The following is a 17482-nucleotide window of genomic DNA, read 5'->3' as shown; positions in this document are numbered from 1 at the left end:
TTTGTGTATCCCTGCAGCCTGTTATAAAACAATTAGGATGGTTCTCAAATATGTCTGTAATTAAGTATTTATTCTATTAATCTTATTTCATCCTGATGAAAAGGTCATGGAACTATTCAGTTGGGCAGGTTTAGGCTCGGGTGTTGTTCCTAAATATCCTCAGCCCCCAGGTGCAATCAGCTCTTTCTTCCCTCCCAACCAGCTCTGTGCCCAGACAGAAATTTCAGGAGGTGACATAGGACAAGGATGGAGACATTGTCACAATGTCACCGTGGCAGAGCTTGGCAGGATTCAGTCCTTTCCCAGGAACTGCAGGACCCAGCCTCGGAGCAGGGCTTACCTTGAGCGCATCCAGGATTCGGCCATCGTAGTCGATCACAACGGTGTCTCCCTGCTCCCCTTTCAGCCCAGGGGGACCCTGCAGCCAGGGATGAATCCTGTTTAATGTTACAGCATGGAGAGGTGGCTGGTGTGAAAGCAAAGACCTGACACGAACACCATGGATTTAACCAGTCCTTAGTCTGACAGCTGGAGCTGTCAAACCTCAAAAGGCCATCAATTTGTGCAATGGAGAAGAGCATAAAAATCCTCACTTGGTGACCCTTATTCCCATCTTCCCTCTTGTAAAAAAAAAGGGTCACAGGATGGTCATGAGGATAAGAAAATTGGACTTGACTGATTTCCCATGTCAGCATTGAATATCTGTGCAATCATTTGTTTAAATATGGACCATCTCTATTTTCTGACACTGAACTGATCCTGAATCCACATACTATGCAGAAAGACGTGGTGGGGAACAGCTAAGGATGAGACAAATACACAGCTCCAAACTGAAATCCTGAACATCCATACCCGGGGTCCAATGGAGCCAATTCCTCCCTTCTCACCAGGTTCACCCTGAAAATCAAAAATCACATTTTTTTTCAATGAGACCAAGGAAAATATAAAATATTTATCTAAAAATACTGTACCCACCCATAAAGATATGCTTTAGATTAAGAAAAATTAGGACACCAAGAAGGGACTGCTTCTCCTGGCAGAAAGTAGATTTGACCGGAGAGTGAATATATTTTGCAAAAAACAATGTTAGTGCAACAGCAAGAGAAGTAAGAGAAGGCGTCATTGCAGGGGGAGTGGAGTGGCCAGCTTGGGGTTGAGCTCCCTGTATGGGCTGTGCTGCTCTCCAGCTTCTCTCCCTGCTCTGAGTGTGCTGAGCTCCATCTTTTTGTGCTGGTTCCACATGGCTCCCTTTGCTTCAGGCTGAGTTTTGCATGTGGAAAGTTTCAGCTGAGATGTTTAAACCATTTTCAAGGGTGAGTTGAAGAAAAAGTTCTGTGCCAAATTGTTCCTTTTTTCTTCCTCCTTTTTCTTTTTATATAATTTTCCCCCCTTCCCTCCTATTCATAGTTGTTTTTGTTTAATTGGAGAGTTTTAAAAAGTCATAGTACTCTTACAGCAATGAACTGAAATTCTGTTCAGGATTCAAAAGATGCCCCATTTGTCACACTCATGTTAATCCCCTTGCTGACCAAATTAAAGTTCTCCAAAAAGTAAAAAATGGTAAAAATATATAGAAAAAACCTAAATTTAATCAGCACTGCTTCTATGGTTCTAGAAGAAGCTTACTAAGCTTCACCAGAGCCCACTTTGTTGCTCACACACACTTTCTTGCCCAATGAGGAATCACGACTCTTTCATATAGAAAATATTACTGTATCCAGATTCTACTAAATACAAAGCAGCTGAGGGGGCAAGTAACAGCCCACGGATGCTGTCTGGGTCTCCTCACCACCACTTAACAAACCCAGACTGTCCAATTGTATCTCTCAGCAGCTTTGGAGGTCAGGAGGACAGGACAGCTCACATGTGCTTGGGGCTCTGAAGCAATTCCACAGCCATCAATAACATGGGATCAAAATGTGATCACAATTCTACCGTTTTTGAGGAAAAAGGCTATTCAGTGGAAAACGTGCAAGTAGGTGACTTACAAACTCTTACACTGATCTCTGCTTGAACCCAGCTTTCATCAAATCACCAGGAAAAGTTAAAACACTCTTAATATCACTCCTTTTGTGTCAGTTTTGGCACTTTATGAGGCTTTTAGAAGGCAAAGGCCCAAAACACCTCCTCAGCTTGGAGCCTCTGCCTCAGCAATGCAGCTTTTCCTTACCTTTAGTCCTGGGAAGCCATCTGTGCCGTTCTCTCCCTTCAGACCCACGCTTCCTTTTTCTCCCTGAAAACAAAGCCATTTAGACAGATGCTATACAGGGAGGATGGAGAACAAATTTATTCAGGTTATAATTTTCTTGATTTATCTTCATTTTACATACACGAGGGACCAGAGTTCTGCTTTCAGCAGTAAAACACATCACCTTGCCCAGGGGCAAATGGGGAGTTTTTGAGATAAAAATGAAGCTTTCAGATTCAGCAGTTTGGCTGTGGGTGGTGTGTTCAGCCATGAACCACAAAACCACAGCATAGAATAATAAATTCACAATGTTTTCTGTTGGAAAGGGTCTTGAAGATCACTCAGTACCAACCCCCTGCCATGGGCAAGGACACCTTCCACTATCCCAGGTTGCTCCAAGCTCTTTCCAGCCTGACCTTGGACACTTCCAGGATGGGGCAGCCACAGCTTCTCTGGGCACCCTGTGCCAGGGTCTCTCCACCCTCACAGCTTCTTATATTTTTCCACACCAAAGGAGAAATGTTTCTCATCCTACCCCAACTGTGATATGGTACCAAAACCCAGACAGCACAAGCTGCCCAACACATGCATTAGATGGACACAGAGCAGAACTCACCTTAGGGCCCACAAGTCCTGGCTCCCCAGGGATCCCATCATCACCCTGATGGAATAAAATATAAAAGTGAAATACACAGACCTTGTACACACTTACTAGGCTCCAACATATCATTTGACCTCACTGAGTGTTGCACAGATCTGAAACCACTCAGGTTTGCAGGCTTCTCCAGGGGAGAGCCATAGCAAGGAGCACAGGACGTTCCAGCGTGGTCCCCTGCTCCTACCCAGCCCTGCCTCTGCCTCCCTTGCTCCTGAGAAGGTGGGTGGGCATCTTCCAGAATTTGCTTACAAAACGCCCTGGCAAAGGCCTTCTCCCCCCTTCAACAGGAACTAAATATTAAATTCCTTAAGGCCTTTTGGGTCCCAAAAACCTCCTGTAATCTACCACCCATCCTCATGGACTTCATCACAAGTCACCAACACCCTCTTCCAGAGGAGGTTTTCTGGTTTTGCTTGTGCTTTGTTGTTCTGCTGGAGTAATACTACTTCACGGGTGCTGAAGAGATTAGTTTTACCAGCCAGTTATGAAATGTTTAAGCCAAATTCTGGCCTGAAAAACACCCATGGCCACTCCCTGTTTTGGGCCAAATCAGTAAGAGGGAAAGGTTGGGCCCTGTCAGCGCTTGATTTCACTTACAGGCAGTGATTTTTCCACTTCTCAACGGCACCACTAGGAGAAAACGTGGAGAACTTGGACATATGAATCTCTCCCAGTCCTCAATGCCACACCCAAGCAGCATTCGTGGCCCTCAAGTGGACATTCCCCATGGGACTGCAGTGCTGCATGGTGATGGCCATCCCAGGAATTTCAAACCCATCCCAGGGCCCCTGGGCAGAGAATATGCTCCAGGCACCTCTTGGATCATTGAATTTCTGGAGAGAAAGGGCCCAAGACCTACTGCTTTGCTTGGCATTTGCTGTTTTATTCTTTGTCTACTGGGCAGATGTGGTTGCAGCTTCTGGCATGCTTGTGGAAATGAAAGCCAGGCTGCAGGCACAGCCATGCCCAGCTCCAGGATGGCGTGGGAGGGAACACAGGGAAGGCTTGGTGTGGACAGCAACAACCATGGCTTCTACACCAGTTTCTGGCAGCTGTTTCCCTAGCCAAGCACAGAGCAAAGCAAAGAAAAAAAATAAAACTAGTAATAAAAAAAAAATCACCATTTTACCTTTTTCCCTTGGACACCAGGTTCACCCTTCAAGAGCAACATCAACAGAAGAGAAAGAAATTTAGGGATGTAACAGAAAATAAGGCAAATTATGTGGATAATCAAAATTAATTGTAAAAATTAATTGTAAAATTAAAATACTTGGCTTGTGTTGATCATATTTACCCCTCCCAAACGCAAGAAATGCACGTTCTCATGGCACAGCAGATTCCAGTCCCCTGTGGCTCCCTCCACCCCCATTTCCAGGTTTGAGCATGGGCAGTTGATGTGATATGGAGGAAGTGACACATTCAGACATTTACATCCCCAGTCAATGCCTTGCAGTTTTTTGCTCTGTCTAATCTCTCTTCCAGGTCAGCCTTTCCAGGCATCATCTGATATATACTGATAAGTTCAAGTGCACTGCAAAATGCTTATTTTCATCCCCAACCATCTTATGCTGCATTATTTCAAGAATTCATGTTAAAATTAGACAGATTATTACCTACCTTTGGTCCTGGAGGTCCTCTGGCACCCTGTTGAATATAAGAATGATTGGTTTACTTGTTTGACAACAGAATAAAACAGGATAAAAACATTTCTAAGAGTATTTTAATTCCAAGAAAAAACATGACACAGATGTCAACTTCTCATTTTCCCTTACAAATAGAGCTGTATTTGTTCTCTGTGCTCCCAGTAAATAATACCCTTTTATGGTTCATGTATTTTATCTATAATAAGCATGTTTTTATCCAACATAAACCTTAGCAGTTTGGAGTTACAAAGCCAGGTATCTTCAGAGGGGCAGGAGTCAAATGTGGGAGCATAACATCCCTCCAGAAGAGCCAAGGGGACACAAAAACTGGCCTCTTTTCTCCCCAGGACACACGTAGCCCTGGACAAACCCATTTGAGAGCACCTATAATTCCATGAGAGGTTTTTTGTCCTCCATATGCAATGACACAAACCCACTTGCTGCAGTGAGCTGAAGGGTGATGTACAGTGAGGGTGAGGGGCACACACACAGATGTTTCTAGGCAATACTGACCATGACTCCATCCTCCCCTGGCTCGCCTTTGAAACCCTGCAAAAAATAAAAAGACCAACATTGAAACTACTACCTCTCATTCCCCAAAATGCTCAGCAATAATTAGAATGTTCCACTGTGTTATGCTCTAGCATATTTTTTTATTAAATAAATTGCCAGTGGTCTTCAGATTTGCAACAGGTCATCCAAAGGGTATGAATTGGGAAAGAGATCTCCTGGCTGTGAGAGTTACAACCAGCACCTGCAAATACAAGCCCCAGGTCCAGCTCTTAGCTGCGAAACTTGAGATGGAAGGTCCCCTCCTGCTCCCTTGCCCTACAGCCCAAGGCTTTGCTCTATGAGCAGCCTTTGGAGCTCAGCTGTGGCTCAGGCTGGGGACTCAGTGGTTGTGGTGGCAGCATTGGGGAAGGGGACACCCTTCACCCTCCTGTCCCTCGTGGGGTGGGCACTGCCTGATTTGTGCTCGCTGCGCATCTCCCATCCTTACAGGGGGGCCTGGAGGTCCTCTTGGGCCATCCTTTCCTGTGTCACCAGGAGGCCCCCGGGCACCTGGGGGTCCCGGTGGACCAGGGGGGCCTGTGGCTCCATCTCGACCTTGGTCACCCTGGAAGAAGTTCACACAGACATGGTGAGATGAAGCAGTGTCAGGGTGTCCACGACACATGCACTGCATCGGTGGGCCACCAGCATCCTGGCCTCTGCTGTCCCAGAGGAATTTAACTGCAACTTCCAGCTGGGAGAGCTGAAAGTGAGCTCATGGCCAATTTATGCCATTTGGATCTGCTTTCTCAACCAGGATTGTGCTCAACGCCTTCTAACAAGATTTAATCTGCTTAAGCCCTTCCCAGTGACTGTCTGCATGGATCTACCAACCCAAGAGCACCCAGAACAGCCCAGTCTCACAACATGCTGGCAGGGAGCATGCACAGACTGCCATGGCTCAGTGCACCACACCAGAAAACCACACAAAAAAGTGGCAGTGCTTAATCTCATCCTTTACAGACAGCCAAGGTCACACGTGGACATCCTGAGCTGCTCACACCCTGTAGGTTTTGGATGCAGAGAACACGCTGTGTCCCTTTGGCTGTGTAGGTTTGGTGGTGCCATTCCCAAGAGGAGCATCCCGTGGGGCTCCAGGCTGGGAATCAGCTCCTGGCCCCCCAGCAGCCAGTACAGCCCAGCCCTGGGGCCATGGCCCAGCCCATCCATGTGGCTGCACAATGGGAAAGCCTCATGGAAAGGCCACCTCGTAAATCTTTTAGCAACATCTGGGAGAGTCACCACCGAGGCAGTCAGAGGGCTGTGTTTAATATGCGGTCCACCCTCAAATCAAGGACAAGTGTGGGATTTTTCACAAGTCCTTAAGTGACTTAGCAGCAAAAGTCCCATGGCCTTTCAACAGGATCTGGGCTCCTAAATCACTTGCATCCTTTTCTAAAAAAACCCAATTGCAAATGCTGAACACTGCAACCAATTATGTCAAGTTGAGTCTCCCAGTGAATTTTTCCTAATTACAATGTCCCATTTAGAGTTCAAGGATTTAGATTACTCTAGTGTTAATGCTTTTTATTTTACAATACCAACACTGTTTATATCAAATTTATAGGACTTTGCCGCTTGATTCCCAAATCTCACAAAGAACCAAATGCTACAACACATTAGTTTTATGACCCTCTACTTTAACAATGCCTGTCCCCTAAATTCCAATGGGATTTCAGTCAAACATGCTCCCAACAAACATGCTCCCATCTCTAAATACAGCCATGGTCGTGGCAATTTAAAATAGCAACAGTTCACTGTCAGCCAGAAAGAAAAAGCAAAAACAGCTCAAACAATCACAGCAAACCAGTGGCAGCAGATTTGGTGTCTACCTTGAGCACTCGCCGGCTAAAGACAAGCTGATCATTAGCCAGAAATCCATGATTGAGGTGGGGAAAAACCATCTATATCCAGAGAAAGTGGGAGGCAGAAGAAGAAAGAGCAGCAGTTTAAGGGGAAAGCACAGAAGAGAGTTTTAAAGGATGTAGCAATATATAACAATTTTTTTTTTTAGTAACTAGTTGATACATTGGTAAGCAATAGCCTAGGTAGCCAAAACTGGGGTTTAAGGTTCTGGGTACACTGGATCTTTGTAACAGGACACAGACTGGGAGAAACAAGTATTTTTTCTCTGATTCACTGTACAATAGGACATTCAAAGCAGCTGGGGCAAGGATTTCCCTACTGCAGAATAAAGAGTATTATTCCAGTAAACCCCATAGGGGATGATATATCCCAGCATTTCCCTGAGACCAAATATCATATTTGTTTTCAGAGGCTCAAATGAATACTGATGTATTCCCAGCCTGCAAATTGCAGATAAATCTCCCAGATTTATATGATTCAAAAACAATGTATTTAGACTGTGTCAGTAGTCATTGCTATTGTGTTTTAGCCTTTCCACTCATCTATCTAGGGAGATGCAGAAAGACATTTCCTTTTTCAGGACAACGTGTACGTCTCCCTTTCCCCCATCCACCCATCCTTGTACACATCCATAAGAAAATTAAGAGGGTGGAGTGAAACCACAAGAAGCACTGTGGGAACACACAGCAACGGCTCCATGAGGATTTTTGGAGGTTTCTGGGGAACAAACCTCTTTTCCAAATTGCCAAAGAGCTTTTAAACCTTGCACACCAATAAATATAACCCCAAACCTCAGTTTTGGAGGGAATAGTGTACTGGCAAGGCCACCTCCTGCCCAGCCTCCCAGCACGGAAGTTTTAAAACCATCATGTCAAGAAGAGAGGGAAAAAGTAAAGTCAGATAGAAAAAACAAATCAACCCCAGAAAATTAACCCTTACCAAGAATTTTTTTCAAGATGTAGAGAGGGGCTTTAAGCTCAACAATCAGTTAAATGCAGCTAGTTTTGGGAAGAACAGCACTGAAATACTGAGAAATTGAAATTAATGAGGACACAGAACCCTTGCACGTGGCCAGGTCCTCCAAATACTACAGAAACCACCAAAAAGACTCCACTGAGAGCAAAGGATTTTGTGGTAGACAGACGGGACACGGTTCTGTGGCTCATTATGTGCATAAAGTACACAAGAGCATAAAGTGGGATTTTCATAAAAGCCCACAGAGCAAAACAGGAACTGAATTTTTTTCTTGTCCCTCAGACTGGTGAGCATCATCCAAATAAGTATATTCCAAGCCCAGCCCTATCTGTTTTAATGTAAAATAACAATTTGTATTTGCTCTGAGGCCAAACATACCATATCCCACCAAATCCAGCCATCACACGTTTAATTTTAAACAGCCCCTGTTACAGATGGGCACATGAGAGGTGAAGAGCCCTGAGGAATATTATATAGACAGACACCATCTCTGGTTCAAGAAACATCCAGGCTGTAGAGACCCAGGCTCCAGGAGAGGGGTTAAGTGTGATAGAATAACATATTCCTGCTCCACAATTCCCAAAGCATCTGGTTGCAAGGCACTGGGCTAACAGGCCATTGACCCCACGTAGCAATGGAATATTGGAACACAGAAACCTTGGACACCGGTAATTTCCAGCTTTAGAGTCCTCCATGTAGCCATTTCAGCACAACACTCCAAAGAAAGCAAAGAACAAAATAAAAGTATCCATAGATGTCTGTTGACTGCCAGAGAGAGTTCTGCAGGATGCTTCCTGCACTGAGTTTTTATCTGCAGTGCAAGCTTGGCAAGCAGTTAGAAATTTGCAGAAAATAAGGGAGAAAAAGGTCCTTTTGTGTCTGCATTGAGCTGCAGAGCTGGTTCAGCCATGCTGGTGTTTGGCCCCCACAGCTCTGGATACAGGACATGCTGGAGCCACGTCCATCAGCACTGGCCATGGGCAGGCACATGCCACGTGGGCCACTGCAGACAGAGCATTTCTGTCACCAGCTGAAGCTCATTTTCTCCCTCTGGAGAGCAAAGCTGGTGCTGCTGCCACAGGCGCTGAGCATCCGCTGGCCCAGATGTGCAGAGATTCCTCAACCCCATCGTTTGTCTAAACATCTCATCTGTCAGTACGAACAAGATCACCCAGCTAAGTTCATAAATCCAGAGCAGTTGGCCCAGTGCCAGCTCAGGGAGCAAGTCAGGCTTACAAAACCAGTCTTTTCCAGGGGTGCAGCAATGTATTTGATTGTGAGAGAGAAGCACAGGCACAAATACCAGGGCACAGCTGCCCCAACCTTGGCAGCATCCTGCTCCAGCTTCCTCTATCCTCCCAAGATCAGAGGGGACCTGTTACTGATTTCTCCCTGTAAATACACTTCCATGCATTCTGTCAGAACATTTGGGCACATTTATTCCCCATCCTGAGCAGGTGAGGCTGCACAGCATCTCATGCTGCTCACAACAAGGAGCATTCAGTGGTGAAGACAACCCAAGGTGATCTCCTTCCTCAGCTTTCCAAATCACCCTCCAGCATCTGCCACCAAGCACAGTCCCACGTGTAATAATCTCTATTTTTGTCCACACTGGTGGCAGGTGTTTATTACAGAAAGATAAGCACTGCAGATATTAATATATTCAGTAGCTAATCCCTAATTGCCATCACCTCAATCCCACCACACACAGTCCCTCCAAAGCCACCCCAAGGATTATTCTCTTTTAATCCATCATTCCTAATGATAGTGTTCCAGTGTTCACTGACACACTCTACCCTCATTCCACTGCCCATGGGCATGACCATTTACAAGAAAGAGGGCACTGGATATAGTCCTAGTTATTTATCTTCCCATTGATGCAGTGAGTTGCATTGACACATCTTTCAAAATCAGCTAAACAAAGCCACCACTGAAACTTGAGGAATAAGATAGATTAATTCAGAAATAAAAAGTAATCTAGACCAGATGGTATTAAGAAGTTTTGCCTCCTATTCACAACCCTGAGTGTCTGGAGACATAAAGAGAGCTATTTTCAAAGTCAGGCACCTGTTTTTGGTCTGCTAGTGCATGGTTCTTTCTCTCTTTTCCCCCAAATTGAGTCTTTTTCTCACTGTTCTGCAAAAAGTCATAAATAAATCAAAAACTGAAGCAAAATCTGGACAAATGCAGATCAGGACAAAATATGCCCCCAAAACCCAGCACATTTTTTTTGGTAGATGAAAACAAAAGACAAGTGTTACCTTGAGATTTGGTACCTGCCCTGCAAGTCCAGACAGAGCCTGTCCCAGAGCATCTCCTGCAGCAGGAGATGAGTTCTACAGCACCTAGCAGCACAGAGCCTTTGGAGCCTGAGCAGCACCTCCTCCAGCATTCCTGAGTCACCAGCCCCAAAGTCACTCACTGCCCTGGCCAAGAAGTGAAAACTCAAGTCCCTGTGCTGCTGAATCACCTCTTAAATCCTGTTCTGAGAACGTGGGTGGGCACTTAGACAAAGTGAGACCTTACACTGAGCCCCTCCTTCACCACATAGGCCATAAATCTATCAGAAAAATTTTAGGGGCTCTCTGAGCCCCAGGGTGACATTTCCAAAACACACCCAAGGCAGTTGGGAGCTGCTTCAGAATAAGACACCAACTTCATAAAGTGATTTTACAACCTCCAGGGGAAAGAAAAAAATGTCTCTGAGGCATCTCTACTCAACATTAACCACTGAGGTCCTGGTTATGTTTCCAGCAATGGCATCTAACCCAGGTCAGCCAACTCCAAATCCGGCCTCCTACAGTGACCAGTACACCAGGATTCCAACACATCCCCACAATGGGGTTTCCAGCAGGTGCCCATAACCCACAGACAACCACACCTCAGAGATACCTCTGCAACAGAGTCCCCACCTCGTGGTGAAACCTCCCATCTCATCCCCAACATGGGCCACATCCCCCTTGTGTCTTGTGGAGATCTGCTCTGATTTACTTCAGTAAATCTCAACTTCATGCAGCTCCATGAGAGGAAATTTAATGAAATTCCATTAATTTCTGTATGCTACAGCTGAAAGAGTTTTCCCTTATCATACAGTTACTTTAAACCCTTTATTTTCAAAGTCAGCCTGGATATCACCTGGATGTCACCTGCTCTCAGCAAGGGAGGAGGAATGTTCCATCCTGCACAACTCTGCGCTGGACCTCTCCTTGGGACACCAGATCCTAGTCCCACATACTGGTGCTCTAATGCCACCAAATAAGGAGCACAGCCTCAAGAGAAAATTCAAGAGAAACATGGAGTCTAACACTGCAAGGCATGAGAAAGTTTAGTAGAAGCAAAACCGTTCATGAGGTACCCCAAGATCTTTGGCTCTTTTTTCCTCATGGCCAAAGTTAGGAAAACCATCACCATAAAGAGCTCCAGAGGCAAAATTAAATGTTTCCACAACTGTTACCATACTATTTGCAGCAAGGCTGCACAAAGCTTTGTTTTGTGCAGTGACTAAACCCAACCAGATTTTAGAATAAATCAATGTGCTGTGTCACTACTTACCCTTGGGCCAATGTCTCCTGTTTCCCCCTGCAAATCAGGAAAAACAGCAAAGGGTCAGAGTTCAAATCTCAACCCTGAAGGACTGAGCACAGGGTCAGCTGGACACGGGTACAGCACACAAGGGAAGTGGCAAGAGTCCTATTGCTTAATGTATTTAAAATGTGGGAGGAGAAGGTTTCGAGACAACACAATAGGGAAAGATTCTGCCCTGGCAGGCAATGAAACAGATAATAAATCACAAATAGCAGTTTGTTTCCAACTCTAAGGCTCTCCTAGCAACTGCTTATGTCCTTCACATGTGAAAATTAACTTCACTTTCAGTAATGACCTCTTTGGCTCCTCTGATTGCACGAGTTTCATGCAAACAGAGCGATGGAGCCTAGATCTCTTGGAGAAATGAAGAGAGTTTTATGCCACTCTCATCACCCTTAGTGGCTTACCAGAACCCTATAGCATGGATGAGCTTTAAGACCACACTTGGTCTCCCCACTTTTTTGCAAATTCTTCCTGCCCTCACCTTCCTGGAGCTTTTGCAAGAGCAATGTGAGAACCCACTCTCACAGCTCCACATCCTAACAAAACACACCTGGGTTATTGGGGCAACCTGAACTTGAAAGAATTACGGCAACAGGAGGATATACAGGAACTGCTTCCCCAAAATCCATACGTTAATGCAGCCTTTACCTTTTCCCCTTTTGGTCCTGGAGGTCCCTGGAAACACATAAGAAAAATCCAAATTAAGGAACAGCAGAATCACCAATGCAGGTGACATCACATTCATCAATTCACAAACCTGAGCCACATTCTCTATTATTTTAAGGAATACAAGCTACTATTTTAAGTTGTGCAGTGCTGGACATGAGCAACACTCAACCAAAAAGCACCCACGAGGTCCTGCCTGCTCCTGCCAGGACAGAGTACAAAGAAGAACCAGAGCAGGGCAGGCAGTGTTACAGCAGCTCACCAACACCTGACTCTAAATAGATGCAAACGATATCTTGAAATATAAAATCCTTCTAGAAAAACTCATGCTCAGCATATCATTACAACAAATATCCATCTGTTTGAAATAAACAAGAAGGACGGGCTGCTTTCTTTGGCCTGTTTGCTGAAGGCATCGTTCATCTTCCCTCTGAGCTGCTGTCTGTAGGGCAGGCAGAGACACGGCGGCCGCACAGAGAACCCGAGAACAGCACTTTGATGTGTCTGCTCTGCATTTGCCTTCCAGCACAGAAAAGTACCAAATCTTGGTACCCATGCACAGTGTGTGCTGAAGTGGGACCCAGTGGGATGCAGTGGGGGAAGGTCAGCAGAGAGGCCAGTGGCAGCAGCATCTGCATTCCCATGCAGCCTCCCTCCCACTGTTTTTCTCTGAGCAAGGCTGCTGGCCCCTTACTGTCAGGGAAGAGATCATGAACAGTCTGTTTTGAGTCTGGCTGTGTGATAAGTTTGCTTTGTCACCGAGATTTCCCCTGCCTCTCACTCAGGGTCTCACTCCTGCCTGGCTGTGGTACTCCAGCCAGGGGGCAGGGCTGTGCTCTGGGGTCTGACTGCACTCCCAGCATGAGGTTTTGCTAATGAAAGCCAAGCCCTGGGTAACAGGCTGGGAGCTGGCCCTTCCTTCTTTTCTCGTCTAATGCTTTATTTCTAGATTTTATTCACATTTCTTATCCTCGGGGTTAGGATAAAAACCAACCACAGTAATGTACAGCTATAACAGCACACTCCCTAACTGGATAGAAGTAAGTGTCCAGAGTAGCTTTTCAATTGCAAAGACTGAATGACTTTTACCCATTTTGAAATCCCACTTGGTTTAGGACCAGAATTTAAAAAGATTTCATATGGGGCCCTCTAGTGAAGGTGGTAGAAGAGAATGGGGTTTGGAGACAAAATATAGAGCTGTGACCTTCTGTAGGAACCATTCAGTGGAAGGAATCAGAGCTGGCTAGGGTTCAATTAGCATAAAAATAAAAACGTCTGTGTTTCTGTAAAATAAGTAAGAAAAGAATGAAGCACCTGAATATCCAAAGGGCTTCCAAGAAAAAATGAAGTCAAGAAAACAGTTCATAAAAGAATCCAGTCTGTTCCAAAAAGTATTTCATGGTCACTGGGCACCCTCAAGCAGTTCCCAGCTCAGGTCCTTTGGAAGAAAATGCAACCCGCTTTGGGATCAATTATTTTTATGGTATCACTGTAGTGCCAGAAGCACGCAACTAAGATCACTGACTTTGCTCTTTGAATGTGCTACTGGACTTTATTCCCCAAATCTGGCCTGATGCCCATCTGTAGTCTGTGCTCGCCAAGCTGGCGCAGGAGGGGAAGAGACAGCTGAGATGAGCTGACAGGTAAAGAAAAGTTCAGCTCTGCTGGCCAGCCCTGGCTCAGAATTCAAACTTGCATGCAATAATTTTCCCAAGTACAATTGTCCCTCCTAAGTAGTTATACATGTAGCACTAAATGAGTAATAACTGAGATACTGCGTATTTATTGTGGAGCAGCATGAACAAAGATGTTATATTTGGCACTTAGTGCTACTTACTGGTTTGCCATCCAAGCCAAGAGGCCCCTGAAAAAGAAAGGAAAAGAGAGTATTATTAAAAAAAAAAAAGAAACAAAAATTATTTTTCAAACATAGCGTTATCAGGCATGCTCTGAAAGAGACTATACTTATGTATAGTACAAACTTTGGCTATGATTCTATGATTTACCTAATCCTCCATCCATGCAATCCAGTAGGAAGGTTTCACAGAGGAACAGTAAGAGGCATCAAACAATTTGCAGAGTGTGAAGGAGCATGAAAGGAAGTGACAGGATTAGTGACAGGGACAAGGTGACACTGCTCTGGCACTTGGCCTGGGACTCCCTGAGGTTTTGAAAGTCAAAACCAGCAGCATTAAAACATGCCTGATTTGGTTAAACTGAGCAGATCCATGAGTGATTCACATCAGCCTTGGATCTGAACCATTTATTTTTGCTAAAGCACTCCGTTACCCCAGTTCATCCTCAGGTCTCCAGTTTCTACGGCTGCTGCATCAATATGGAAAATGGTGAATTCCCCAGTATTTCTGGCACTTAAGCCCTCGATTAATATCAAACCACTGAATGTGTTGGGCCAAAGGAAACATTGCTTTTGATAAGGGATGTGGGGAGGAAGGAAGCATAGGTGCTCTAAGGCCAAAGCTGCCCCTGTCATCAGCTGGAGCTTGCACTTTTGGGGACAAAGTGACACACACAAGTTACTGTAAATCCGCTGCCTGTGGCAAATGCAAGAGTTCCACCTGCAAAGCTGTGCCTTGGAATCAGCTCCTGCTCCCTCTTACACCTGCTCTGCACAGCCACACGTGTGGAATATGCACACAATATGAGGAATATCCTCCTCCCAACATGCTGGGATGATCTTCAGGATGATGGTTTACCAAAGCAAATGGACTTTGGACTGTGCTACAGTGTTAAGCACCAGAATTCTCTGTATTTCTTAGGGAACTGATTGGTGTGAGTCTTTTCTAGTTTATCTTATATCGGTGATAGGGAAATTGAGCAAAAGAGGCAAAGGTGGGTAAGAGGAGTCCAACGGCTGCACTAAAAAGAACATCCTTGCAGCTCACAGCCATTGATAAGGAATAAATCAGTCTGCAATGGCTATGCTGAAGGAGCCTGGAATATGAAACTGAGAAACACAGCTCTGTTAGGAAAAAGAGGTAAATCCAGATGACCTGGGCAGATCATCAGTAGCTGAGTTACAAGGGCTGGAGGACCTGTACAAGAGAAGTTCACTTGAAAACAAATGAGTATTTCTTTACACACATGAGATTTCTGAAGCGATCATGGGTTATATTTCTCATGTGATGTGTATCTTTTTCTTATAAGGAACCATCAGTACTCAACAGCTACATAGTGATAATGAAAAATATGCATCAAGTAATTGTGTCTGTTAATGCAAAGGCTTGCAGGTCACAACCAAACTACCCTGACACCTTCTCCATACTTTATCTCACCTCAATTCCTTAGATTCTATAAGCTGGGAATGGCATCAGGTTCATTGAGCTTCTTTCCTGAAACTATTGTTGTCTGAGGTAGTTCATCTGAAGCTCCTGATGCAACTCCCTGACTTCCAGAGGATCAGACGTGGGATCTGAGCAGAGAACTGGCAGCACATTCAACTTCTCAGAAGAGTAGAAGTCCCAGAATTATTATTATTTTTTAATATAAAATGCCAGTTCTTCAGCTTTTAGCTATTCTTGTATTAATCCACAAAGAGACATCCAGAAGCAAAAACAATGGCCTATTCAGAAGATGTTTGAGGGAAAGCATTTAATGCTTGAGAGAAACAATATCCATCAGGGTTCCAAAGAGGCTCTTGGCCAGCCACAGCACTGAATGGACAAGACTAATACAGACTTTTAAATATCTTGTTAGTCTGGGCTGGAGCTCTACCTGTCCAGCCAAATGTCTGTGTGAGCAAGGCAGGGCTCCCAAGAGCAGCCAGGAGATTTCATGGGTAGAGCAGAGAGAACATCTGAAATCTGGGCTGCCTGACTTGACTGCTTGCAAATCTCAGGAGTGCCCATGTGTTGAGATTGTTATTGTCTTCTATTTGAATTCTTCTCCATGTCATTTTAACTAAAGATGAAGCAATCTCTAATTTATTTGATAAACAAGAAACAGGGAAACAAGTAACCCTCTACTCCCCCACTTAAAACCATTCTCTATAAACGTTTTCACTTTGAGGAGACAAAAAATACTTCTGCTTAAACAACCAGGAAAAGTGTATGAAAAATGAGAGTTTTCTTCTTGAACACCCCAAGCAATAGAAAGCATCTCAGTGGCTTTAGGCTCTGCTTTTTGCCCAGGGAGCAATTTCACTTGGGCCTTCACTCACTCTTGATCGTGGTCCTTTGCTCCAAATCACACGCACAGTGATCACAATTCAGATAGTTCATTGCTCACTATATCAAGAGGGAATGAACTTTCTGCCTAGGGCAAACCCGATGCTTTAAAACAAAGTAGAGGGAAAATTCAATCAATTTGCCCTAAAACATAGTTCTGACCAAAACCATCACTGCACTGGCTAAGTGGGACAAAATCCCTCGATCATGGATGCTTCAAGAAAGACCACACTGCTGGGGTCCCAGACAACCCTAGAGGCCCCTCCCAGCTGGTAACCAACTCACATCTCATTTTCTGACCACACACCAGTGAGGACCAGCTGCCTTCAGTCCCTGGCTAAACCAGCTCTGTGGAACACCCTCTCCATTTGAAAAGAAAAATTGTTGCTATCAGTTTTGCTAAGAGAATACATCTGCAACATCCGTCTGGAGCTCCCAGGTTGCTGGAGCAGGAGGAGCTGGGTTAGTGGGGAGAGCTGGGAGCAGAGGTGAGTGATAATTGCAATTACACGCCTTGGTTTCATCCCTCACAAAGAGTAACATATGCACAGGTGTTCTGGTAGGAATAATGATCCATGGTGATCCAAAGATGCATCCCCCTTTGCCATCGCCCAGGTGAGGCCATTATTTATAAATGAAATATATTTTATGGTGTACATTGATGATCTATTCTTTAACAATATATAATTATACCTTGATGCTGAGAACTCAGACATGGGTAAGACAAGATGTTGAAGCTTGAGCAGAGCTTGTTATTGTGTCATGTAGTCTTGATGCATGCCTTGGTTTTGACACACAACACTTCAACTTCAGAGTAAGGGGCTACATTCAGATGGGTTTTAAAACAAATTCTGATATATTTTTCATTTTGTTTCACAGTAGAAGCTCAGAGCTCTTGAGATACAGCACCAAAATGCCACCTCTCATTGCAAAAATGATATCCACTCATTGCTGCGGTCAGCTGAACACTTGAGAACAGTTTTGAGCTCACCCAAAAGGGAAGATATGGAGCTTGCAAGCTCTGGTTCACATGCAAAAGCTCTTCCAATAAATAACAAGCATTTCCCGTGTACACCACTCACCTCTGGCTCAGAGCAAGCTGAGGTGCCAGCCTGGGTACCTGGCCCTCTGCAGTCCCCCTCCAGTGCCCTCACTGCAGCTG

At 44.8% G+C, this 17482-nt stretch overlaps 1 protein-coding gene across 1 annotated transcript in view; it reads right to left on the bottom strand.

Moving 5' to 3' along the window:
• The window catches only part of COL23A1 (collagen type XXIII alpha 1 chain), a 173249-nt gene that overhangs the window by 9903 nt on the left and 145864 nt on the right, over positions 1 to 17482 (bottom strand). Inside the window, exons 6-16 of the mRNA XM_088174022.1 lie at positions 13974 to 14000; positions 12119 to 12145; positions 11435 to 11461; positions 5490 to 5606; positions 5003 to 5038; positions 4464 to 4490; positions 3976 to 4002; positions 2805 to 2849; positions 2171 to 2233; positions 853 to 897; positions 341 to 418 (exon numbers count right to left, since the gene is read on the bottom strand). Coding sequence (XP_088030148.1) covers positions 341 to 418; positions 853 to 897; positions 2171 to 2233; positions 2805 to 2849; positions 3976 to 4002; positions 4464 to 4490; positions 5003 to 5038; positions 5490 to 5606; positions 11435 to 11461; positions 12119 to 12145; positions 13974 to 14000 — 519 coding nt within the window. The remainder of the gene's footprint in view (positions 1 to 340; positions 419 to 852; positions 898 to 2170; positions 2234 to 2804; positions 2850 to 3975; positions 4003 to 4463; positions 4491 to 5002; positions 5039 to 5489; positions 5607 to 11434; positions 11462 to 12118; positions 12146 to 13973; positions 14001 to 17482) is intronic.

Source organism: Sturnus vulgaris, chromosome 15 (assembly GCF_052056855.1).
Source record: "Sturnus vulgaris isolate bStuVul1 chromosome 15, bStuVul1.hap1, whole genome shotgun sequence".
Classification (NCBI taxonomy): domain Eukaryota; kingdom Metazoa; phylum Chordata; class Aves; order Passeriformes; family Sturnidae; genus Sturnus; species Sturnus vulgaris.
This window is presented reverse-complemented; position numbering and strand designations above follow the sequence as displayed.